The sequence below is a fragment of the Lepidothrix coronata genome, unplaced genomic scaffold (assembly GCF_001604755.1).
Source record: "Lepidothrix coronata isolate B3197 unplaced genomic scaffold, Lepidothrix_coronata-1.0 Scaffold1, whole genome shotgun sequence".
NCBI classification, from domain to species: domain Eukaryota; kingdom Metazoa; phylum Chordata; class Aves; order Passeriformes; family Pipridae; genus Lepidothrix; species Lepidothrix coronata.
Genome location: NW_016690181.1, coordinates 1,597,732 through 1,624,248, shown reverse-complemented (window position 1 = coordinate 1,624,248; position 26,517 = coordinate 1,597,732). Strand labels below are relative to the sequence as shown.

Below are 26,517 nucleotides of genomic sequence, written 5' to 3'. Positions count from 1 at the left end.
AGAAAACTGAATCTCTCTATCCTAACAGCACCCACCCTACCTAGTACTGTCTTTTTTTTTTTTTATTCACTTTAACTGCCACTGCTCTTGCTTGTATTTAAATATTTATTCTATGCTGTTCAAACAGAACATACAGTAATTTAAACATAAACATCGGAAGACAGCAAGCAAGCAGATCCCACCTGTTCAGGAAAGCATTTCCAAAGCGGCTGAGTTTGCGGAATGGCTTCTTAGGATCAACAACTAGGGCATTTCCAGGAACGTTTCCTTCTGTATCTCCATACATCACAGCAATAAAAGAATCTGTGGTAGGTTCTGGACCAATCCGCATGCCTGGAAAGTCTTGTTCAAGCAGATATCTAGAGATGCAGAATACATAAACATATTTATACAGAATTATATTTATACAGAGATATTAATACAGACTGAATGACTGGGAACTATGATAAGAGCAAATACATTTTTTTTTTGCTTGAAAATTTGCTTGATAATTCCCTAGGATATACATACTCTGTAAGAATAGATTATATTTTCCTGCACTTCATTATTTCTGTAACCTGGTGAAGAGGGGAGGAAGAGAACTGAACTTGTTTTTCACTACAACTTAGTAAAGGGATAAAGTAAATCCCTTTACAAAAACAGTGTGGAAAGTATTCCCTCAAATGCAGCACCAGTGGATACTTCTACCAATGATCTCAGTGCTGTAGGTTACACTACAAGACATGGCTGCTTTCCTGAGGTTTTTCAAGCCTATACAAGTGCTGCTGTACTAAACAGGAGTGGTTTGAAACTGCATGTGAGCAGATTCAGTTGGCTGACAGATCTAACCCTTTAATGAACTCAGTATGACTTTACTAATTTTAACTCAGTCAGAACTGCAGAACTTGAGGTCTAACAGTAAAGTACTTCCAAAAGGCATCAAGTCAGGCAGTGTATACCACTGGAAACCATCCTTGCACCTCCCTTTGAGTAGGCCACCGACAGATGCAGACAGCACATACTCAGTGGATCAAGTCTTGACTTTCCGGACAACAAAGTCTGAAATGAAGTGCGTATTTAAATATTAAAATTTAATGGAACCAGAGCATGTATTTACAGAAAAGGCCTGTCAGCATCCCTTCCTGGATGGCAAGTGACAAGTAAGAGAAGCCCCAAGCCAATCAAGCAAACCTCCCTCTAGCCCGCATTCTTTGATAACTGCCACTATTCAAAAACAGACTCCGACAATCTCTGCTTAACTTTAAGCATGTGTCCTACTGTTCTCACACACATCAGCACCACTTTGGTGCTCAAGACTAAGACCAAAATGTTTTCAAGTCTGCTGTAATGTGACATTACAGGAGCATTAAAATTATCAAGTCATTTTAATCAACTACAATTTAACTATTTACATGATCAAAACGGGATCTAAATGAGAATTCTTCAGGCACAGGTGATGGTCCTACATACAACAACAGCACTAGTTAGGTTTCAGTGCATCTATATTAACATTTCTCTTACAATAAAGGTTTGTTCTGGCCTTTAATCCAAGAGCATTATGCCTGTTCTGCTACAATTTCCTAAGTCAACGTTGATTTGAAAGGACTTGTTGGCTGATTTTGCTGCAAAAAACATTTTACAAAGTATTGGTACTTGCTGAACAATTTCTGCCTTTAAAAAAAATACCCAAGCATTCACTAACTTCATAGATCAGTGCACAGAAGCTGAACTTAAGGAACTAAATATATGTGACATATTTCAAAGATTGTTTTCCACTAGCCTTAGCAAACTGGTTCCAATTAGCTCAACCTATGATTTGGGAGCTTAGAACACTTATTTACATGAGATTTCCTGCAGCTTTCTGCTTCCAAACAAACAAATAAAAAAAAAGCCAGTGCTAAAACTTGTGGGAAAGGGGGACCATAAGAACAATCATGCCAGAACACGCCCAAGTCAATTTGTTTTACTTCTAGAATAAACTTTACCCAATGCATATCAACAGGGAAATAAAACTGACTCCTCTCCAAAAGCAAAAAACCCCAACTCTCAAAGCTCTCTGCATATGCAGGATTGTACAATGCAGCAGATCCCTCACCTTACGAAGTAGATCATGTAACAAAATGAAGACAAAACTCCTTTAATAGCTCAGCAGTTGAACCCTTGATGCACGGAAACTGAGGACAAGTGTTCTAGCAAACAGGGGAACACCTGAAACACAAAAGTGTGTTCCTGCCTCTTCACAGAGCATCATTGCAGACTAGAGTTCTCCAAAACAGGACACCAAGGCTAACTCGTAGGAGCCAGTATAATTTTCCAGACAGGAGTTATCCACAACTTTGATTTTGAAAGATCAATTATACTTTCATCTTCTAAAATAAGATTTTTAACTTGCCATGATAAAATGTTCTATTTCAAAGTCTCTTAATTCTCCTCTTCCTCATTGTCCTTCTTTTAAAAGAGAAAGGATCTCTATGAGACTGGTAAATAAATTCTTCTCTTGATACAAATTGTCATTCCCAGACTTCTACTAACAGAGGCAGCAACTCATAAGGTGACAACACATACAACAAGAAGCTCCCACAGCAGCAGTAAAGAACATTGTACTGAATCAAACACACATGAGTTAAGTTCCAGATTCCAGGTCAAAGAAAACTATATGGTGGGTTCTGAGTGCAGGAGAAGACACATCCAGGGTAACAGGATAATTGCTATGCATCATAAGCTTATGAACCTGTTAGGCATGGTTATCCACAGTCAGTGATGGCAGTCTTCAATATTCCTAAAAGAGTAATTTCATGGCCTGCTCATGAAGTTGCTGCACGTGTAACACTTGCAAAATTTAAACATTTAAAAGTGCGGAGCACCTTTCGGGATTTCCAACATCTTTATTTGCAGCTTGGAACTCAATAGTGTAAATTCAGATTAGCTGCTTACTGAAATGACTAAACAAGAATAAAGTGCTACTGAACTGCAGTGGTGCTTCCAAGTTAATGACACAAATGCAGCTTTAAAAACCTGGCTTCCTGGATAACAATTTAGGAAGGCAAGATCTCCCAAATACCAAGCCCCACCCAGCAGTCACAATGCTGAGCCTGGTACAGCTATTCAACAGAGACAGGAATCACTCTGCAAGGCAGGTATCTTCCATTAAGACTGGCTTACAATTGCACATCAATAATCAGTACAGACAAAAATAAACCCATTCTTGAGCACTGGCTGTACAAAGTGTGATGGTTTTGGCTGGGATGGTACTAGTATGTGGCTGTGCTTTGAATTTGTGCTGAAAACTCTTGATAATACACGGATGTCTTCATTACTGCTGAGCAGCACTTACACAGAATCAAGGCCTTTTCTGCTTCTCACCCCACCTCACCAGCAAGTGACTGGGGATGCACAAAGAGTTGGGAGGGGATGCAGCTGGGACAGCTGACCCCAACTGACCCAAAGGATATTCAATACCATACAGCATTGTGCTTAGCATCTAAAGCTCAGGGAAGAAGGAAGAAGAAGACACTTGGAGTGACAGCATTTTCCCTTCCCAAGTCACTGTTATGTGTGATGGAGCCCTGCTTTCCTTGGAATAGCTGAACATCTGCCTGCCTGTGTTAAGTCGTGAATGAATTCCTTGTTTTGCTTTGTGTGTGCTGCTTTTACTGTACCTACTGAACTGTCTTTATCTCAACCCACAAGTTTTCTCAATTTTACTCTTCCAATTCTCTCCCCCATCCCACTGCAGGGAATGGGTGTGAGGGGCTATATGGTGCTTGGCTGCAAGCTGGGGCTAAGCCACACCAAGCTATATCATACTTCTCAGCATGAAAAGTACCCACACAAAAGGTATGAGCAGCCTTCTGTAAACTGAAAAGCTGCCAATGGTTTTGCACCATAGGCTACATTAACACAGGAAAATACCTGGATTTTCAGATCTGCAGTTGCATGCTCTTCTCAGGAATTTTCAGCAGAGAGGGAGTTCAAAAAGGTTTACAGGAAGAATGCTTAAAAATAGCCAGTGTCCCAAAGACAGTCTAGTTCAAATAACAGACATCCTGTTGACTCTTCTCCCTTTGTTTTCACCTGGGCTATAACCTTCCTGCTTTGCCAATAAACATTCATCTATGTTTCTTTGCAAGATGTAGTTTGCCAGTCTAGGGGAAACTACTTTACAATGTTCCAGAGATAGAAAAGATTACTCACAATTCTGGATACTTCATCTGAAGTCTAAATGCTTTAGCTAAGCCATACTAACGCACAAATGCAGGTGAGCTGGACAGAGCAGCACTAGCAGGGGTACTCTGTGATGCACCGGGAGACAAACTCAAGGCTTCTTTATAAGTCTGCTCACCTCCATACTGCATACTGCACCAGATATTCCACTTGTTTTTAAACACAGCAAAACTAGCAGATGTTTGCTTTAGTTTAAGAATTCTGCTCCAAACAACTCAAGGTTTTCATGTAGAGCTGGTATCAAAAAATTACAGCTTTCACTCAAAGAAATTAAGAACCTGCCCCCCCCAACTCCTGAAGAAATAGATGCAGCTGTAAAAGTGATTGCACACTACTTGCAGACTCCAGATACTATGCACAAATAAGGGTGCTTTCACAAAAGCCAGCTCTGGCTGAGTTTAAATAGCAGGAAGTTTACAATTTTTAACCTCTGAGTAATACCTGTAAGCAAAGTAAAAGCACTGCCTGGCAATCTGAGGAATTTACTTCTGGTTTGTCTTGTGTTGATAAGTTCTTCAAAAACAGCAGTCTCTTACACTTTTAAAATAGAAAAATTAATGACAAGGTAAACATTACTAGACTAAAAGTTTAATTAACTGTTAGAAGAAAAAGGTCAAAAACTACAAACTTGCATTGACTATGTTTTATTTCTTTTTCATACACTACAATTCTCCCCTCTTGTCCTTCCTTTCCCCATTTTTTTTCCTAAAGCAGCCAGAAGAATTTGAGACCATTCTAGAAGCTGCGTGGCCAATAGCTCACACACAAGATAAGGAAATGACTCTCACCATCCTCCCACTTCATTAAACACAATCGGGCAAGTATTAACGTTTGGGCGTGGATATATTTGTTTGAATTATCATCATTGTCAAATACTTGAATAAAACACTATCACTGCACTACACCTTAGACAGCAAAACTGGCAGAATTCACTGCATTGTTCCAAGTGCCAAAGCGGATAAACAGCATCAAGTGAAAAAACATAAGAGCTGCTAGAAACCTGGAAGTATTTGTTTGCATATTTAATCCCCAAGGATATTCAGTCATTGCTAGATCAGTGTTTTCCATAAAGCCTTAGTGGAAGGAACTGGGTGGATATGGATGTGTCAGAGGTATGAAAATGTGAAGTTCTCACAATAATGGCTAAATCACAGTAAATCCCAAATGAATATTTGACAGCTGAAGTCAATTGTTACATTCACAAGTAAATCAAACAGTAAACACTTAGGTAGATGTAGTATGCCCTCCTGACTATGAAATGGAGAAATCAGAACAAAAAGCAGTTTTACTTAAGATTTAAAATAATGTTTATTAAAAGGTTTGCAGGAAAAAAACCCACTACCGTCTTCTACTTCAATCTAAGAAAAATTATCTATAGTAAACCTAGAATTATATAACAATCTTGAGTGTATGACTTTTTTCCATGGGAAATTCAGCCTACCAGAGGAGGAATTTATTTCAGGCTGACCTGGACATTATAATATTTTCCCATGTCTTCATCTAAGTTTGGCACTCAACATACAAGAACTTCTCTTTTTTGCCCTTCTTTTTCTTCTCTAAACTGGATTTTGAGTAACAGTCCCTATGACACCATTGTCTAAGTTGCTGCCTATCTTGAATGGAGCGTTTTCTCATGCTGATTAAGCCAATGATTTTCTATTCCATACATAACACTGAGGTAATGAATATTGATAATGGTGCAGTCAGACTGTGGTCCTTTAGAAGCAGTAACAGCTGTTCTATTACTGACAGGGGCTCCACAGTCAATGCCTGTCTTCTCCAATACCCAGTAAGGGATTAAACCACCCTGCAACCTACAAAAAACAGGGACAGGAGAAAGGGTAAGAGAGTGGATGAAGAGAAAGGTACATCACAGTAGAAGTCACCTCCTCCACTTTTTCAGATATTTTATTAAAACACATGAGAAAACATATTTGAAAACTTTATATCTCTCAAATTTTTCTGGGCATCTTCGCCCAGCAGTGACCAATGCTAAAACAAAGCTGGGAATAGCTGTAATAAACTATACGTCTTTTCTCATTCAGACTGTACCTTAGTACCAGTCAACGCTGTTGCTCAGTATTTTATGATGACAGTGATAACAAGTTCTTCACAAAGCAACAGTACCAAAAATACCGCAATGGCACCGCAAGGAATATCAGTGTTTCTAAGCACAATATTGACTTGCACTCCAGTCAAATATGGACAACTATAAAGGACAGAAAAGTTGAATGTCCATAAAACTGTGTTCTCATCCAAGGCAAACTTACAGGAAGGGAAAATTTTTTTCCTATGAATTGCAAATGACAGAGCAACTCTGCTGACAGGCAGGACAGGTTCTGGTATGTACATATTTGGGACTGTTCTGTCTCCCACCCCATGCTCTCCCTATTCCCTGTCCATAAGCCAGCTAACAATGCTTATCTGGAAATGTATAGACTCACAAAGCAACTGTAATTTTAACGAAGAACATGAATCAGTATGGCTACAGAAATGTTAGAAAAATCCAAATCATCCTTCCCACAAACACACACCTTCTTGTGACTATATGTGGGGATCCTAAAACGAAGTTTCTTTTCTTTTAATTACAGATATATTTCTATTTTAAAAATATTCCTCTGAGCAACACCACTTTACGCGTTTGCAGGAATTCAGTAATATAATCAGTAAAGAACCAAGTTCAAGCCTGCAATTAGCTGGTTGTAAAACCAGAAAAGACACATGATTAGTTCTGTAAACATCTGAAAAGCTCTCAGGTGATTAAAGGTAAACATTGCTCTTCAGTGTAGAGAGGAGGTAGGTCTTTTGCACTGCAAAAAGAAAACATTGTTATGGCAAGGCTGCCTGTAATCTTTGGAACCGAAAGATAAATATTTGTAAAATTTACAGAAGGACTATAATGAACTTCAGATATACGTAAGTCAAAATTTGATCCAATTGACTGGTCAGTGTCTTTTGCAAAGTTGGGCATAACCTTAGATTAATTTGTAAGGGGCACATAAGAGGTAAACACACTTAAAGTATTCACAGGTTGTGCTTACCCAAGACACGCTTCGGCTTCATAAAAATGAGCTTCTAAGAAACTTAAAGAATACAGGAAAGACAGAAAATACTACAACACGAACAACACTGTTAAGCTGTCTTAGTAGCGATACTGCTTTTTCAATGTCATTGATCAAAATAAAGAGACGGGGGCGGGGAGGAGGGGGTGGTGAGTCGTTCCAGGTACCCTATGCTTTTTGCCCAAAACTCTTGTCACGTTACTCTTTTATCATCACATGCAATCTGTGCGTGAATACTTTCGGGAAAGAAAGGGAAGGAGAGAAGGTTAAACGGTCCGTGACGGCCGGTGCAATCATACCGTTTTAATACGAAGTGCCTGGTTTTCTTTTGAAATAGAAATAATTTAGAGATTAAAAGAACAAAGAGGAAGTAGACACTTTCTCGGAAGAACACGAAACAGAGATAATATTCTTGAACAGGAAGCTAGCGGCGAGCTATACAGCATGTAACAGCCTCGGGAGCGGCATCATCCTCGACACAGCACGGAGGCTCTCGGCTACGCCCCGCTCCTCGGGAGGGGCGCCGGCCGCCCGCCCCGCAGCTCGGCACGGCTCGGCGCAGCGGGTGGGCGGCCAGGCGTGCGGCCGCTGCCCCGCACGGGCGGGCTCGCCGCGGGGAGCGCCGCCAGAGCGTGGGAGGGATTAACCGCAGGGCAGCAACGCCCCGGGCAGGAGGTGACCGACGAGGACCGAGCGGCCGGCGGGGGCGAGGCGCGCAGGGCGCCGGCCGGCGCTCCCCGAGCGGGGCCGGCCGCGGGTTGCCTACCGGATGAAGGTGGTCTTGCCGGTGCTGTACTGCCCCACCAGCAGCACCATGGGCTTGTTCTCGAAGTCCGCCTCCTCCAGGGCGGGCGAGTGGAACTCATGGAAGCGGTAGTGCTCCTCCAGCGGCAGCAGCTTGCGGAGGTAGAGGTCCCGCAGCCCGCCGGTCACCGTCTGCACCAGGTCGGTGCCGCCGGCGCGCTCCCGCCCGCCGCCCTGCTTGCTCAGCCAGCTGAACATCCCGCCGCCGCCGCCGCTCCCGTCTCGCACTGCCGATCCCCGCACTGCCGCCGCGCCTCCCGCGCACGCAGCCGCCAGCGGGGCGGGCACGGCCGGGCCGGCCCCGGCGCAGGGGCGGTGCCAGCGGCGCTACCCGCGCTCGGCTCAGCGGCGGGGACGGGCGGGGCCATTCTCCCGGCAGTACACACCCTGGGTGCCGGGTGCGGTTTGGAGTTTTCTGAGGGTTATTACTTTTTTCATAATCAGAGAATTATATTTTTGTGCCACAAATCCGCCTCCGGAGGTTAATTGTACGCGCTTCTCCTCTACGCTAAAATCTCAGCAATGCAATCCGGAGAGCTTTTGACAGCTCCGATCTGAACGTAGAATCGCCCAAATACTTTTCGTGTTTTTCTGATAATAGTTGCTGTCTCTGGATGCCAAAGAAGTCTGTGACTAAGCGCGGTGGTGTTTAGCTACGACATCAGGCAACTGGTTTAAACAGAGTGAAAAATCTTAGTATAACACTGAAATATTTCTGTGGGACGTGTGTAACAATACGGCCTTTAGTTTTAATCTTAGGTCCAGTGTCGTGTTAAGCCACATGGAAGGATCACCTTTTCCACTGATTTTACAAGAGATTGTAGTGGAATATAACACCACATTCACTAAAGCTTTGAAGAAGTAAATAAAACAAATATGTTTTTCTCTGACATGAAAGTTTGTCTGTGCTCACTATGTAAAGAAAAAAAACTTGGGGTCCCTGTAAAAAAAAAACAAACAATGGAGGGGCATTTTTTTGCTGAATCTGTGTGCAAACATTATGTCACGAGTGTTATCTTTTGTGCCTTGGCTCCCTTGAAGCATCCTTATTTAACTCCCCTTTTGCTGGTCCAGCACATCTACTGATTCACATTTTTAGCTAGGTATTTCTCTTCCTTCTCATTCCCATATTGAATACTACATTTTTTCAACATGCTCCAGCTCTTTTCTAAATACATCAGCAGGTTTAGATGTGCCCTTTCCACCTCCTTCCTCTCCATGCTGTTCCTCAAAGAACAGATGTTAGGCTTTAGCAATTCTCAGTCCTGGGCATTTAACCACTTTGCCTTTTCTTGGTTCCTTGCTTGGCATTTTATTTAGGGCCATGCATATGTTTTGCAACTCTTTTCTTGCAATTTCCATGCTGAGTCTAAAGATTTTATACCATTTCACGTAGGGTCGTGCTGACTGGCTTCCTCATTTTTTGAAATCCCCTTTTTATAGTTAGGTTTTGTATTCCTTTCATTTTCATTGTATTTCTCTATGGGTTAATTCACAGGTAATTAAGTTATCCTTCTCGTTACTTACATCTTCTCCATGTTACTTCAGTAATTTCTTTTAAATTAATCTTGTATCATCACATCTTTAAGAGGTCTGACTGCTCCTGATTGAGCTATGGAAAACTTAAGTACGGCAGTGTGCAGCGAGACTGCTTTCCCATTTGTCTTTGCTGCATCCAGTATTTAGTGACTGGAGAACGTCACATACCTCACATACCCCACAGGGCAGGCATTATCTCAGACTGTCCTCTTAGTTTCTGAGATTTATGATTCAGTGCAGGACTGAGGCAGATGCAGAACCTTTGTATTTTTTCAGTCCCTAAAATTATTCCAGTGAATGTGTCAGTCAGTTTTTGAATGCATAAACTTTTATCAACAAAAAAATCCAGGGTTAGCGAAGTCTGTAACTTAATTACATGTTGTGTCCAGAACAACTTCACTTTATTACCTGCTGCTTGATAGTTTTGTCTGATTACCTTCAGGTCTGGTCTTAGAAGAGAGGTGCACAGTCATTGTTTGTTCATCTTCCACAGGGCACTCCAGATTTTCTATGTCTCTCTTCTCTGCTCTTGATGCCTCTTGTCCTTTTTCTAGGTTGCAGATTCCTTATCTATTCGTGTCTTGTGTGTAAGCAGTTCCAGCTCCTTGATCAACCCTGTCATTTTCCTCTGTATTCTCGTTGAACATAGAAAACGGAGGTACCGAGTAATTATTTCATGCAAGCTTTTTGAAATGGGATAAAGTGTTCGTTGTTCTCCATGACCCTTTTGTGTCTGCTGGAAAGCAGCAGAAAGGGCAGGGAAGTGTTTGCACTCACACACCTCATTCTGCTTGTCTTCAGAGTTCCTGTCTAGATGCTTCCTGCTGTCAGTGAAATAATTTTTGCCCTTCAGACAATAAAGCTCTAACTGTATATGGGAACCTGGGAGTGCTTCCAAATTCCCAGGTCTGGCTGTGCCCTCTGGCTATGTCCTGTCCTATATTATGATGACATCCAGCATTCATCAGCCCGACTGCTGTCTCTTATTTCCATGGGAGATAAATATTGGGTGTATAGTCCATACAGGAGCTATATGGGATCTGGCAGCATGCAGGTAAATGTTCACAGTGATAAACAGTGTGTAAATTGTGTTCAAGTGGTAAAGAGAAGGATTACATTTCTGTGCACCACCTAGGAGGAGGCCCTCAACCTTGAGGGCAAAGAAATTTGTGAGAATTCCATTTTTGGCCCGCAACAACAGGATTTCTTGACAAAGAATGCTACAACAGAACTGAGGAGTGAGGAAGCCTGTTGGAAACATGGGCTTGTAGATACAAGATGTCTAATAAATAAACCAATAGCACTGAATATAAAACTTAGAAAAAGAATAAATGGAGAGTTGGGATTCGATTTGTCAAAAAAACCAGACTGCTTCCTTGTAGCTATGTTAATGTCACAACCAAAGTGCCAGAAAGCTGAAAACTGATGATTAGTTAACTTCAGTTGCAATATTCTACAGCAAGTTAAAAAAATCACATTTGCATGAGTGGTATTAGGTATACAATTTTAGCTCTGCTTTGTCTGTGTTTCTTGTGTCTTTTCAATGTAGTAGTCTCAAAAAATTTTAAAGCTTTAAACCTTTGTTATGTATCAGTAACATTTAAATCCAGCTGGAAAAAATAAATTAGCATGAGTCGGTTCTTGTGGAGATGGATCTTAAATGTATTAAGTGTAATCCTAAACTCAAGGGATTCCCAGGATTCTGGGGCAGTTTACATCAAGGTCTGGAGCAGGTACAGTTTCTTGTTCAATAATTTTTCAACAGCTATGAAATGTCTGCATGTTGGATTTAATTGTCTTGCTACAAGAGGAAGAAGCACCTAAAAGAAATGGCTTTTACATGTATTTGCTATGAAAAATGTTTATTTGCTGTAACTCTTACTCAAAAAATGTGGTTTATTATATAAATTTAAGATTTATTTACAGCCACATAAAGTCTCCTTAGTTCACAAATGGCTTTCTTGATTTTATTTTAGAGACAATGGATTTTGTTCTTTGCTGCATTTCTGAACTGACAATCCTCTGTTTTTATAGCACAGGTAGAGAACAAACAGTCAGTGTGAGCTTCTTCATGCTTCTTTGTCCACACATTTTGGCCCTGGTCTAGAAGGTCAATTCTGCAAGTACAAATGGAGCACAGCCTCATCCAGCCACAATCCTGAGATTTTCAACAGGGGAAGCGCATCAGTTTATTAAGGAAGAGCTCTGTTTTTTTCTGTTTATTCCCTCCACTGACAGGCAAGCTTTAGCAGTTTTGATGACAAATGAAGTGCTGTTCTTAGCATTCTTTGGCTTTTCTTCACTTCCTAATAAAATTGATTTTCTTCTTCATTAACAGGACTCATAGATATTTTATTTCATATTCCCTAGTGCTGGGCAGTCAGCCAAATGCTGGGTTACCCTCTGTCAGGCACACACATACCATACTCATCAGGTGCTTTTTGCAGAGGTTGCTCTTTCTTATGCTGCTTTTTCCGTTCCACAGCAGTATGCAAGGCCTGAAGAATCAAATCTTTGTTGTTCTGGACATTGTAGTAACTTAGATTAACAAGTTTGTCAAAATCTTCCTCTGAATAGCTCAGATTGTTTATGTAGTATGGACCACAGGCATTTACAACATCAACATCACCATCTGCCATCTCTGAGGGACTCCGTTTCACACCTAATGGACAAACAATGACTTGGTTAATTTAAAAAAACAGTTAGTGTCTGAGTGTTTCTCAGGCATGCAAAAATAGCGGATCACAACCCAAAATTTCCCCTTCATAGATGTTTTATTGCTGGGTTATTTGGTTGGCAGCAGGGAGTGGAGAAGCTCGTAGTGGTGAGTCAAGTGGGAGTTGTCCTGGGTACTCTTGGAAATGCCAAAACAGGTAGAATAGTTCTTTTGAGCACAGGAGGGTGAGATTCCCTGCCTCCTCCTCTAGCTCTGGAGTGAGCTGTCAGCATAGTCCTCACGTTCCCCTCCTTGCTGACACTTTCCCAGGCCAGCCTCTGCCTTGCTGCAGCCTCCCAGCCACCATAGCACCCTACACTTTTAGCCAAGGTGCAAGTGAATGGCAATTACTCTTTCTCTCTTTGCTCCCCTTCTCCCAAAGCAGACAGCAGCAGCAAGAGCCTCATGACAGCATGTTTTTTTTTCCCAGATGATGAGCCTGAAATTATGAGTTCCGGAAATTATTGCCGGGGAGAGGAGAGACAAACTCCCTCACATAGCAGCTCTACAGAGCTAGAAGAGCTCTACAGAGTGCATTATAGAAGAGCAGCTCAGAAGTTAATTCTCAGTTACTCTTCTAGTTCTTTCTCCTTTTTTCTTTTCCCTAATTCCCTTTACAAAGTGCAGCTGCAGAAACTAACCTTTCAGTTACCTGATCTCTGGAAAAAGCTGGAGTAGAATGGTGTGCGTACCTGCATAAATATCCGTAGTCTATTTGAATCCTGTTCACAACCCCAGTTGTATACATCGAATATGCAATGAACTCAGAATATTGACAAAGCAAAAGTACCATATGATTTTTTTAAACTTATTTAAAATAAAAGGATAAGGATGGGTACAAGTGGGACAATATTTTCTGCATTTGTTTTGATTTTAAATTTATTATACCATATACCAACCTAGAACTTTAGGCTTTCAGGATACTGTGGGGCTTTGAAGTGAACTCACTAACTGGAGTTAGGGATTGTAGCATCTGGAGGAGTATCTGAGACTTTTGGTACCAAGAGAGTAGTATGGCATGTGAGGTATGGTACCAGGACTTAGAATTAATCTGTTTTGAAGTGACTGGCAATGTTGCTATTGAAACTCTTTAAATTTCAAAGTAAAACTCACTAAAATGAACAGAAACTGTCAGCATGGCTGTGTTGTATTTTCATCACTTCACTATGCCTCACAGCTACATTTTCATCACTTTGCTAGTTTGCACTTTTGTTTTCAAGGTTATCTGCCTAACTGTGAGCTTGGAAACTATTTTAAACAATGAAATCCTTAGATTCCCCAGAGCATTCTTTAATGAGAAAGGATGACAAGTATGAGAGGAAATAACCCTGCTTATTTCTGCCACTGCAGATAAACAGAATATACTTTTGCTCAGTAAACTCTAAACCTACCTATGAAAAGCCAAAAAAAAATCTGAAGGGGGCATATGGGCCAAAGGCTGATCACAGCTTCTTTTCTACTGTCCAGGACAAATCACATATTTTAAGTTTCATAATATGGTTCAGATCTAAGCAAAGAGAGTCCAAGTCTGTTTTTACAGCATGATCTGAAGAACAGATATTGGCCAGTGAAAAAGAAAAAGAGGGTATCTGCTGCCTCTGTTAATGTGATGGGTAACAATAAACTTACCTGGTGCTTTGTATTCCCTGAAGGTGTCATTTACTAGAGGGAAAAATACCACAATTGGTGTTTCTGGGCTTTCTTGGTCACCAAGAATGTAGCATTCCTTCAGATGTGGGTTTTCCTGATCATCTGGCACCTTTCTAGGAAATGGAATTCCCTGTTTTGCAAAGTATTTAGAGGCTTCTTTCAGGGGCTAGTTGCCACAATAGGAAAACAAAACGAAAGAAAACATCAGAATATACAGGAAGAACTTTGAATTTGACCAAAACCTGATTTCACTAGGAATATTTGTGAGGTAAGGGACAGGTACTGACATATTATGGCACATACCCACTTTAGATGTAGATTGTTTATGGAGCCAAGACCTGGAAGGCCAGAGTCAAGTGAGATGGATCTGGGTCCAAATGCCTGTCTTTGAAAATCTACATGCCACATTTGGATATGAAAAAAGCTGTCTTTAGATGATGCTTTATTCCTAAGGAATTTAACATTTTTAAATACAAACTGTTCTTGCATTTATTTGCATATCTGGCCTTCTGCATCAAATCCTTCTATTGTTACAGTTGTATTGTCCTGAGAGTATATTTTCTTATGCATAAGAATATGTATGATTGCATCAAGAAATCCTGGCAATGTTTAAAGGCATTTAGCTTCATTCATTCTACATCTGACTGCCTTCAAATCAGCTGAAACCATTTACACGTAAAAATGGGAAGATTCAGTTTACTGAATTATTACTTCCTGATAACACTTGTACTGTTCAATAAACATATGTAATCTTGGTAAGTTGTTAACTTATTTACACTTCCCAGATACTCTATGAGTAGAGGATCAGCTATTCTGGGAATTCAGTGATGAAACAGAAAAATAATAAAGAAGAATGTACAAGGCTCACCCCTGTCTGAGAGCCTGAACTGTAGTTGAAATGCAAAATGACATCCACTTTCCTTTCTGGTCTCATAAGGGGTGGGTAACTGGTAGCAAAGGCAAATGCAGTATCAATCAGGATGAGGTAATCTGTTGCTGTTGTCAGGTGGTTTGGCTGAGTGTCAAGCTCACAGTCTAGAAAAGAAACATATTTTTTCAAAGGAGGTACCTCAATGCAAAGGAGGTGCTGAAGAAAGTTTATTGTTAACAAAAAGAGAATTTAACTTTTCTTGGGTCTTAGATCTACCTATATAGCTGATGGGTGCAGTTCAGTCATTTCTCAGTTCCTCATCTGGCTTCCTCTTTTCACTATTTACTCTGCAATTTCTTTGGCTTTCCTCTGATTAAAAGGGGTTGATTTGGGGCTCTGGGAAACAGCATTAATTCCATCCCCTGCTTTTAGGTGTGACTCTGATCAGGTTGGAGGGGGGGTGGGTTGTGTTTTGGGTTTGGTGGGTTTTTTTGTTTTGTTTTGTTTCTTTTTTTCTTAATGCAGAACAAATTAAAATGACATCTCACTGTCTCAACACACTAAAGACTAAAGACATTTGGTGCCTTGCTTGCTATGAGAACAGGCACAGAGCTACAATGGTACATGGAAGATCTGGAAGATCTTGATTATGAAAATTCCCAACCTGGATAAGAGGGAATACTGTTACAAAGGTTGTATCTTACTTACAATTAAAAATGTAACAGGAAATAGGGCTCCATCCCACATCCCATGAGTATTGGCCAGGCAAGAGACAGCGTTTGATGGGACCAGTGCCACGTCACAAGCTTGCAGGCTGGATGGCTGGCACATCAGCAGACATATGCTGAGTGACTGGTAGAGATGTTTCTCATCTATTGGTCATGAAACTTCATGAAATTTTTTAAGAACTTATTTTTTAAGCCTCTCCTGCTACCTAATTTCAGCTATCAGTGCAAACAGTTTCAAATATTATCGGAACATGAGCACAAACCAAAAACGCAGTCAGATAGATAATCTTTTAAGCATGGTTTCTTTTTCATAAGGATCGTTTAAACAATAACTCAAAGCAGGGTGCTATTACCATACCTTTCCACTTGGAAAACTCGCTCTCTAGGTAGTTGTTGTTCATCTGGAGGCCCTTCAGGAAGTTATGGATTTCTGATGCTGCTGGACGTAACATTGCAACATCTCGGAAAATGTCTGAAAAGCTGTCAGTGGGGCAAACCACTCGAGTATCCAGCTCATTTGGTCTTGTAGGGAATAGGGCTTCGTCATCTGCAGAAGAAAGAACAACAGTTGTTGTATGCCGTTTCATTGTTGATGTCAATCTATGCAGTCATGATTTGGTTTAATATGTTTGGCAAAACTGTAACTTCTTTCTCTTTTTATTTCCAGGATTTCCAGGAATATCAGTTTTTCAGTAAGCTTTGAAAAATCTCTTTCTTCTTCTCACTTCACAGTGATAAAGACATTATTCGTACTGCAAAAGAATCCACCTCGCCTACTACAAATTTCATTGCTTTTCTCTTTTATGCACTAAATATCTTGCATTTACTTTGTCTTCCTTTGCTACTCCATGTTACAGTTTCTTTCTCAGACACACACATAAAAAGGCACATAAACACAATCTTTCAGCCACATAAACATAATTAATGTTTCTAACAAGCAAATGTAAGCTCCTTGTTTTACGAACAAGAAACTACACCCCACAAGAGCAAGAAGATAAAATAAATAATCTTTTTTGCTACTCTTCTCTTCCTTCTCATCTTTGTTCTCTGTAACATGTCTGTCTTGTGTATTTCTCTTTGAAATCCCACTCTGCAGATCTTTCTTAACTTTTTAGCATGTTTTGCAAGTCTAATCCTTATAACTAATTTGGAGTGACTTCCAGTAGTACTGAAGTTTCTATCAATGCTTTGTAGACTTCGGAGATGCAAAGATGACGTTTGCTTTTGCTTCTGTGATTCTTCATGCCACACTTCAACTTCTGAAAAAAGAACTGGGAGATTGTGGAATGCTACGGGAGGCTTTTATTCTCTTCTACTCTACAGAGATATTTTTCTCTAGTTTTGCACCTGTGCTCAGAAAACATCTCATAAGAGGACCATTCTCTCTTTTATTTTACTTTTTTTTGTGACATATTCCATGGGTTCTTTTCTACACAACTAAAATGACTGACATACTATAATACATGGTATTAATTTCCTCCTGGTTTCCATGTGGATAATTGAAATCCCTGAAAAGGATGTTCTAAAATGGCCTTGAAAAATTCAGTGAGAGAATAGAAGCACAGACAATAAGAAAAAAAATATAAAAAGAGATAAAAAGAAGAGAGGGAAAATAAAATAACATAATCATGTAAGAATAACCCACCTATGTCAGTAATTTTGTCTTGGGTCCATTTGTGCCAGAAGTCTTCTGAATGAACAGATAAATACCAAGCATCCATAAGGTTCAAGGAAAATACACTGCTCCAGATCCCTGTGGCATATGATATATTTGACAGAAAATAAACTGATAAAGACCTGAAAGCATTTTCATTCACCTTCGGTATCTTCTGCATTCTCTAGCAAATGTAATTCATTATACTATACTAATTCATTATACTATATTAATGCACCAATAGAAGGGACTGTCTGTCTAAATTGGTATAGGAATCCAAAATGTATTTGAAGAATCTAATTTATTGGCATATATTAAGAGGGCTGGTAGTTTTTTTAGTATATCTGCTAACACATTCATTTTTGTTACATGGCAAGTAACGTTTTGTCAAGTTCATCTTAGTATTTTCCATCTGTCCTTATCATTTGTTACTCCCCAAGTTCCCAGCATTTGTGATTCTAAAGGTTTCATTTGTTTCTAGCATAATCCTGTTACAGGTATGCAGTTATCATGCAGGGCTATGAAACACAAAACATTCAAGAGTCATATGCTAATATCCCTTAGAATGAGGAAACCAACTTAAAAGTTTTGAAAATAGGAAGTGCAAATGTATGAGTCTTTTGATTTTTCTTCTAATTTTTTAGGATTTGGAGCATATCTGCATTCCATTTTCAAGTTCATCTACTAACTGGTCCAGGCTGACACCTATTTGCAGTCTATCAGCCTGATAAAACATCATTATGTGATATGCTTGGATATGCCAGGTGTCCCACAGCGCCTTCCTGAACCTTTCAAACTGCAGAACTATACCTGGTGCTCTTGGGAGGAAGAGGCCACACCTGAGCAGGAAAGGACCGCAGGACCTACATGATCAGTCCTTGTCTTGTTCAGGAGCTGGAGTGCAAAGGAATTTGCTGAAAACCTTTCGAATAATTGTGTCGCTGGACACTGCCTGTATGAGGGGAGGAACTCTAGCTCACTGTCAGGGAACAGGGGCAGAAATGTCCCAGCATTGCTCTAGAGAAGGGAGGAAGAAAGCACCAAGGTGGGAGGTGTAGGAAGGGGCTGGTGACCTGCCAGCATTTCTGACCACAGAAGAGGAAAGCTGAGTACCTTATCTGAAATTGCAGCCAGGGAGAGAAAGATACTGAGTTGCTTCCTTACACCTCACCACTAGCTATAGTGAAATCTCCACACAAGCAGAAACTCTCAACTTCTCAAAAAAACCCCCTGAAACTTCCTTTTTCCTTCATGCAGTTGGTGGAAGTAGGAAGAACAATGAGGCAAGAGATTGCTTTCACAAAGGGAAGAAAGATTTCCTTACTACTTTCACTTTCTTGTGCAAGAGGGAAAAAAGACAAATATTATGAACTATCTGCACTCTGAAATGGAAGTGTTATCCTAAGAATTAATCAGGGTTAGGTGTGACAGGAACTTTGTAGATTAAAGTGGGTATTTTAGAGACTCAGGTTGCAGAATAAACTGATGATTTAACTTAGTGGCAATGATACACAAGTTTTGTTGCTGACAAAGACATACAAGTATTGCGAAGGCCTCATGTCAGTAAGCATAACCACATACAAAATCAAGTAAATCTGTTCAACTGAATAAAATCAGAGAGAAAACAAAAAATCCTTCAGATGGTAACCTGTTATCAGTTCTAATATTTTACCATATACTGCTCCTGGCAGATGAAAAAAATACTAACTGCTTCATTTCAGAAGAAGGGTTTGTGCAGGAGCAGATTATATTATTTTACATTTCCCCAGAACAAAAAAATCACCTTCCAAAAAGCAGATTCTGGATTCTGGGATTTTCTTCATGAGACGACCCATGAAGAACTCACTGCCAAAATCTTCTGCACGAATGAATGCTCCATATTTTGGGAATCCTACCTCATAAGGGGTGAATTCCACCCATTCTAAAAGAAAAAGAACAAGGCAGTCTGATTACAGCATCAGAGGTATAATTATTTGAATAAAACATATGATATTGGCCAGGTTAAGACAGACTGCTTTCTAAATAACACTTTGCAAGAAGACATTTATTCACTGTACATTTCACGGTGGTAAACGTTAAGAGCCAATTGTCCTCTTACATCTAAATGTCTCTACAAACTTTCTGAAGCTTTCTACAGAAATGCATACAGATAATGTCCTCCATCATCCAACTTTTGATCCTGAATACAAGATCAACATACTAAGGCCTTCAAAAAATTAACTATTAAATTTCTGCTCTGAAATAGATTGGCCTTTTAGTGTATTTGTGCATTGAATTGATTTCTTCACCTAATCCTAAATTGACCCCAATTAGGAACAAATGTTAAATGCAATTCTAGAGTATTATTACCTCTAAAATCTTGGTCGCTGATTTTATCCTTCACATTGAGAGAGAGGTAGATGGGCAGGGGATTTTGACCCTGATTTAGTGCCTGCTGCTGATCTGTGAGCTTATGGGAGTCCTCCTGTTTTGAATAAGGACAGTAGCTGAGGACAGTTAGATGACACAAAGAGCTTCTCACTTCATCTAAGCCTGAGTGGTGACAACACAGTGCATACAAGACTCCAACTGGGATGCTCCCCACCTGTTTAGTTCAAAGTGTCATGACCCTCCCCTGCCCCAGCACTTGAGCACACAAATAGTCCTAAGTTCATATGTTGAAAAATATATGAGATTTCAATGGTAGGGAGAAAATGTTGTTATTCACATTTTTGTTTCAGAAAAAATATCTGGAAACATTTGAAAAGCTCTTTCGAACAGAAATATTTAATTTCAAAAGAGTAAAACTTTCCCTGACTGCCTAGAGAAACATTTTTTTCCTCAGACCTGTGACAGAGACAAGGCTCAAACAGAGTTAGTCTTCAGTGAGCCTTGACTCTTAGTGTTTCTGCTGCAGAGCATACTCAGGCAGGGTAGAAAGGGCAGGATGGTTTGGGAGTAGAATCAAAGTTTGAAAGGATGCTCTGTTCAGATCCTTCTCAAAGCAGAATTGAAGGTGCTCCTCCTCACCAGAGCAGCCCTTGGAAGTATGGCTATGTCACCAGGGCCACTAGACTTCCCTTGGGCTGTGTTGGTCAGGGGACAGGGCTGTGGCATTGCAGAGACACTCGCAGCTTCCTGCTGAGGAGACCCCCCCTCCTGCTGAGGGAGTCTAGCACTGTGATGTGCATGTGTGTGGGGTTAATCATATTACAAGGGGAATATTTTTGGGAGGGAAATATTAATGAAGATTAAAATAGAGCTTGAATATTGCCTTTTGGTGGAAGTGTTTACAGGGTAGCGTAATGCCATTAATAGCTCAGATATACTGGGTTTGGGTTTGTGATTTTCATTTGTCGTCATATTGTGCAGCTTTTTAAAAAGAACAGCGGGATTTTCATTTAAATTTTTACATGTGAGTTCATAGAACCATAGAATGTTTAGGGTTGGAAGGGATCTTAAAGATCATCTAGTTCCAACCTCCCTGCCATAGGCAGGAACACCTTGCACTAGACCAGGTTGCTCAGAGGCCCACCCAGACTGGTCTTAAACACCTCCAGGGACAGGGAGTCCACAACCTCTCTGGGCAACCTGTTCCAGTGCCTCACTACCCTTATAGTAAAGAATTTCTTCCTAATATCTAATCTAAACCTACCCTCCTTCAGCTTAAGGCCATTTCCCCTTGTCCTATCACTACATGCCCTTGTGAAAAGTCCCTCTCCATAATCTATATGAAAAACAAACAAGTCAGAAAAAAAACCCCTTTCTGTAAGGGTGGTCAAACATATGTTGCCCAGAGAAGTTGTGGAGTCTTCACCTGAGGAGATATTCAAAGCCCATGGTTCAGGGTAGCCTGCCCTTTCTGGTCCTGTTTGAACAAGATGAACTCCAGAGATCCCCTTCAATCTCAACTAATTTTTGATTTACTGTCTTCCCTCACTGTTGTATTCACTAAATATTCAAATCTGAAGAGAAAGGTGCTGTTATTGTACCTTGTCATGAAACATGGCTTCAATGATGAGTCCCCATAGATCCGTGAAACATAGCTGGTGTCCTTCCTGTTTCCTCTGGCACAACTCCTTCAAATAGTATTTCAAACGATCAGTTGCAAAACAAGTAAGAAACTTATTTTTGAGTACATGCTTTCGGGCATCATTGACTGTTTCCTTAAGATCCTTTTGGGACCAGTTAGGATCTTCATACAAGTTTGACATGGTCCTGAAAAAGAAAAACAAAACAAAACAAAACAAAAAACCACAAGGAAAGTGTGAGTTACTGTGAGTTATGAAGCAGAGCTTTGTGAAGTTATGGAGGCTTGTGTATTATGTCTTAATTCACATGAAAAAACACCATGTATGTGGTACCATCCACGTATTTAATTAATTCCAAATGTGGGAAAATATTCACTGGAAGAAACAAAAAAATGCCACAGCAGAAAAAGAAAGCCCTTTCTTGATAGTAAAGATCATACAACTCTTCAGATCACTTCTTGATGTCATATATAGAAAATTCCTGTGACAACTTTGCATATCTTGGTCTTACCATGTTGTACCAGATAAACCAGTGATGTATGAGACACAGTCCAAGACACTCATTTCCTGTACACTGAGAAGGTGAGCATACATGGCTGTCAGAGCTCTGGTTCCACCACCTGTTGTCATGATTGCCACCACAGGTACCTGTTCAATCCCAAAAATACATGCATTTAGTGGCACGATCTAAGAAGGGAGAGAGACATCTTTGGTTAGAAAGTTACAGCACTGATAAAGTAGTAAAGATTCTGCATGCCAGCAGTCCAAGGTGAAGAAAAACCTGAATTAATAATGGGGCATATAAGGAGTAAGAAATACTTCATATTTCCTCTGGCATGCAGCTGTGCATTAGAACATGAAATCCATCTTCTCAAACATCACATTTTCAGTGCTCTATTGTAAAATTATTAACACAGGCTGGCCAAAAAAACTAGAGGAAATGGTACCTCCTACCATCTGAGTCAGACTTTTATCGGATGCAATAGACCAGAAAACATCGGTGCTATCTCACAGTTTCCATGTGAGCAGTAATAACCTCTCTTTTCCTGAAGTTTGCTAAGGTCAGTTTCTACTACTGTATAGTTATTTCACAGGCCATACTAGAGGTGTCATGACTGATGGATTTAAGAGCACAGAGCAGTTCAGAACACCTGAGACCAGAGGCTGGTGATGCCATCTCCTTTTACAATTACTGTAGGGAAAGAGAAGCAATATTCACTCCACCTGCCACATGCGTACATACAATACTAGGTATGCAAGTGAGCTGCAATTACTTCTTTCTGTGATCATACAGAAACCCAGGGACTGATAGTCTTAGAAAAAGAATTAATTTGTGAATATAAATTGGCTGCATTAACAGTAAAGTCAGCTACCATGCACTGGGGTGAATTAGTCTCATGTACAAATCATCAGGAGAATCTAGAGTGATTGTTCTGCAGGGAAGTATGGGTGCCTCTACATCTGAGGGGAAGGAAATGGTCCATAGCTTAGTGCTGGAATTTCAAAGCAAGGTCTTGTGTCTGAAAGGTCCAGCTGTGCAAAAAGAGCTAAACCCAGTTTAGGTCAAAATGAGGAAAATTTGTCATCTCCGCATTTGAGTTAAGGCTTCACACTGCAGTCGTGGGCACACAACTAAAAAAGAGAAACCTGATTTCCTCCTGCCTTGGAACCCCTGTTATTAATCCCCTTTGTCAAGCAAGCAGAGGCTACAGCAGGTGATGAAGTCAAACTGGCAGCGTGCTGGGCTTACACAACAGGAACGTAAATGCTGGCACAAAAGATAAACAAAATGAAGTCCAGTTTTAACTGTGAGGGAATGAAGTGCTGAATCAACAGTTTAGATCTGGCTGAGATGCCTATGGGGCCTAAAAGAAGATTTGGCTTAGGTTCTGAGAGCACTTCGCCCTTCTCAGCATTATGGTGCAGACTGCTAGTGAACACAAGGCTAGATTCTGTAGCAACAGGGCTACAAGGTTTTTATTATTGTTTCCTATGAGTACTCATTTCTTCCCTAAAATAAAGAAATCAGCCACAGAAAAAAGAAGTCAGCCATAGCTTGTACATGAAACTGTACACTGTGTCCAGGAAAATGTAAACATCAGTGATATGTTTTGACACTCATCTGCAGAGAAAGCAGAGAATAACTATGTCTCAGGCACCTCATCATCCTGCAAGTTCTCTTCCAGCTGGAGAATGTCCTTCAAAGCAGCTGCAACCACCTTCTTCCTCTTGCAAATGAAATCCCGTTCCTGGACACACAGGTCAAACCCCAGGCGTACATCTAGGTCTTCCTGACTGGAACAAGTATCAAGTGTCTTACATGACATTTGTATTTTATATCAGCATTTTAATTTCTTCTACTTCATAAATAGACATGCCTTCATTACCAGGTCTATATAAAGCAAAGCAGAAAGATATTAAATGTTCTAGTTTGTTCTTGGAAAAAATAGTCCATCTTTCTTTGAATTGAGGGGTTTTCTTTTTTCTTCCTCCTCGCCAAAGGTACCTGAAATTAAATATAGCTACATATAACATAATTGTTCCTTTTCAAACATGAATTCAGAAGCCTGCAGAGGGCAGTGTTTTAAAGGTGGCTTTTAAAAGTTGTGCAAACTTCCACTGATACCTGTGAAATGTGTACTGAAGTTGTAGATTTACACAATCAGATGGGTTTGCTATATTTATAAGCACTACTTTTGTAGTTTGGAAGCTGCTATGAAAATTCTTTTTAAGTGTGGTAAGGAAGTTTTTAAATTACTGCTGTAAATGGTATGTATATCTCAGCATATTTACTGAAAATAAACAGCATGATGGAAGACATACCTGCTTTTTTGGAAGTTCTCTTCCATTACAATGTGGTACACAATGCAACATATTCATCTTATATATTTTACTAAGGCCTTAACCATATTCCAAAATACACAATGTGTTTCCTTGGTTTAGAAATAAGCATCACTTGATTGAGTTTATTTGCATTTATCTCTTTGAGTACACATTGAAAAAAAAATAAATGGAGGTACATTGATTATTTCAATTTTTTTCATATCGTAGAGCACTCTGATTTTGGTCCTTTAGTGAAAGAAAACAGTTTAAAAAACCCCTTGGGAAACAGAAATGTTTCTTTCAATTAGTTTTGAAATGATGCTTTTATTGAAAATCTGAATTTGGCAATAAATTTAGAGGTATCAGAGTGGCCTATACCATATAATATTGATTGCAGCACAATATGAATAGAAAATTGATGTCTTCTTTATAGAACCTTTTCTTAACTCACTGTCCCATCACATAAATTCACAACTGTTGAAAATTTTTGTGTTGTGTACTGAGTTAATTTTATTTTATAGTCTGAAATGAGGATAAACCATCATTCAGGACACAAAATCAGTAACAAAGGAATTGGAACTTGATTGACAGCTACCTGAATACAAAGAACTAAGGAGATGTCTTACCATTTTTTCACCTTAAAGCGCAAATCAACTTTTCTGTGCTGAAAATTAAAAAGATAAAATTATGAATATTGATATTTTGTTTAAAACAGTCCTTTTCCCCCATACAGATTGAGATATAGATCTTTTGGGTCATCATTACAGCTACGAAGCTCTGAATCTCAGTCAACTGAAATTGAGAAGATAGGCTCTCCTCTCAGGGTTTCACTAGTACCGAGAATGTGCACAGATTTAACACATTAAGGCTTTAGTACTATCATCTGTAGTCCACATCTTCTCTCTGTTATGAAACTCAGGTGTAGCTTGTGCTGGTACTAGTTTGCTACACAAATAAGTAACAGAAGAGCTGCAGTGCTACACCTCACCTCCCCGGAAGAGTCCACCACTAAACTTTGAAACCTTGAAACTACGTCCTCTCACATAACAATGTCAGATACAAGGGGAAGACAAAAAGTCTGAGCACCCCAGACTTGTGGCATGGGTTGCCTCTTGTAGCAGTGTACCAGGCTGCAGCCTCACCCCTCTTCCCAGTGGCTCCCAGTGAATTTCAGCCTGGTTAAGCACATGGAGAATAGAAGGAGCATGAGAAAAAGCCTTGACATTTCCCTTCTCCCCCTTGTCCCCGGATTCCCCATTTTATTTTGCTCCAAATAATTCACTTCGTTATGCATCGCCCTAGATTGAAGGGGGATTAGAAAGCAACCATCTCTGTAAAGAGAGAAGCGGTCTTCGGTTTCTGCTTCTTGATAATCACAATTTTAAAAAGCTTATAAAGGATTCCCCATGGCCAGTAGACACTTACCTCACCAACTACTTCCCGCTCTGAGGGGAGTGACTTCAAAGGGATTGTCAGGGGGATGCTTCTCCTCCTTGCTCCACATGACACACAAGCACACTGAAAAGTAGCATGGAGTGCTTTTTGGTTAAAACAGAAATGTTCTTCTCTTGCTGCCTACTCACATGTAAATGTCAGGTCATAGGACTGTCTGTGTTCTCTACCATGTTCTGGGGTAACGTACAAAGGTGGGAAGCTTCCTCTTCTTTGTGAGTGTAACATCCAGGGAGGGTTGCTTGTATCTGGCATAGTGGAAGAAAGTGGGATCTGGGAGAGGGGAGCGGGAGTCACAGCCCACTGAAACTGTCTGGCTTTCTTCAAAGGATCCTCTCACTGTAAATGTTAGCTCATTCTCTAAAACAATGAGATAAAATGCACACACAAAATTACTTATAATTGCAAAATAAGGAGCGGGGGGGAAAAAAGAAGCAAAAGGTAGCTTTGAACAAATTCCTTCTCTTGTTTTATATTTGGAAAGCTGTCTTCTGAAAGTGATCCAAACCCCAAACATCTCTTTGTAATGTGCTGAGCAAGAAGTCAGATTAGAGTGTGATGTGAATGGCACTGAATTTAAGACTGATGCATTTCTGTTGCAATTGCATCATGACACGATGAATACAAACAGGTACTTTGCGTTGTAAATTACCCTGATCTCAATGAGCAAAAGAAGCTCTCAGTCCCCTAAAATAAGATATTACTCTGCAGCAGATGACCCTATTTATATGAAGAAATTAGCTAATCCTGCCAGTGTGCGTTACACATGCTCTGAGATTGCCTACCAGATCCAGCCTCTCAGGGGATGTGGGCAGAGGAACTTCTAGATTCTGGATCTTGATCAGGGTCAGGCAGGAGCCAGCTGCTGAGTGGCTAACCCCTGCAAAAAATGAGGTGTTGCTATGCATATGCAGAAGGTGAACTGACAGAAATGCTGAGGAAAGTTAAGGTTATGGACTACTGTGCCTGAGGAATTAGGCTTCTTCAGGGTTTAGCAGCACTATA

The 26,517-nt window shown here is 40.3% G+C and overlaps 2 protein-coding genes across 2 annotated transcripts in view; both read right to left on the bottom strand.

Annotated features, from left to right (window-relative positions):
• The window catches only part of EHD4 (EH domain containing 4), a 30,873-nt gene extending 22,593 nt beyond the window's left edge, over positions 1 to 8,280 (bottom strand). The window contains exons 1-2 of the mRNA XM_017812561.1: positions 8,032 to 8,280; positions 183 to 359 (exon numbers count right to left, since the gene is read on the bottom strand). Coding sequence (XP_017668050.1) covers positions 183 to 359; positions 8,032 to 8,267 — 413 coding nt within the window. The 5' untranslated portion in view covers positions 8,268 to 8,280. The remainder of the gene's footprint in view (positions 1 to 182; positions 360 to 8,031) is intronic.
• Positions 8,281 to 12,004: 3,724 nt separating this feature from the next.
• Positions 12,005 to 26,517, bottom strand: part of LOC108493673 (cytosolic phospholipase A2 epsilon-like) — a 35,239-nt gene continuing 20,726 nt past the window's right edge. Inside the window, exons 10-22 of the mRNA XM_017807365.1 lie at positions 25,703 to 25,872; positions 25,486 to 25,578; positions 24,687 to 24,724; positions 23,397 to 23,532; positions 21,749 to 21,885; positions 21,199 to 21,424; positions 19,577 to 19,691; positions 19,011 to 19,148; positions 17,219 to 17,326; positions 15,932 to 16,120; positions 14,843 to 15,009; positions 13,954 to 14,140; positions 12,005 to 12,270 (exon numbers count right to left, since the gene is read on the bottom strand). Coding sequence (XP_017662854.1) covers positions 12,005 to 12,270; positions 13,954 to 14,140; positions 14,843 to 15,009; positions 15,932 to 16,120; positions 17,219 to 17,326; positions 19,011 to 19,148; positions 19,577 to 19,691; positions 21,199 to 21,424; positions 21,749 to 21,885; positions 23,397 to 23,532; positions 24,687 to 24,724; positions 25,486 to 25,578; positions 25,703 to 25,872 — 1,970 coding nt within the window. The remainder of the gene's footprint in view (positions 12,271 to 13,953; positions 14,141 to 14,842; positions 15,010 to 15,931; positions 16,121 to 17,218; positions 17,327 to 19,010; positions 19,149 to 19,576; positions 19,692 to 21,198; positions 21,425 to 21,748; positions 21,886 to 23,396; positions 23,533 to 24,686; positions 24,725 to 25,485; positions 25,579 to 25,702; positions 25,873 to 26,517) is intronic.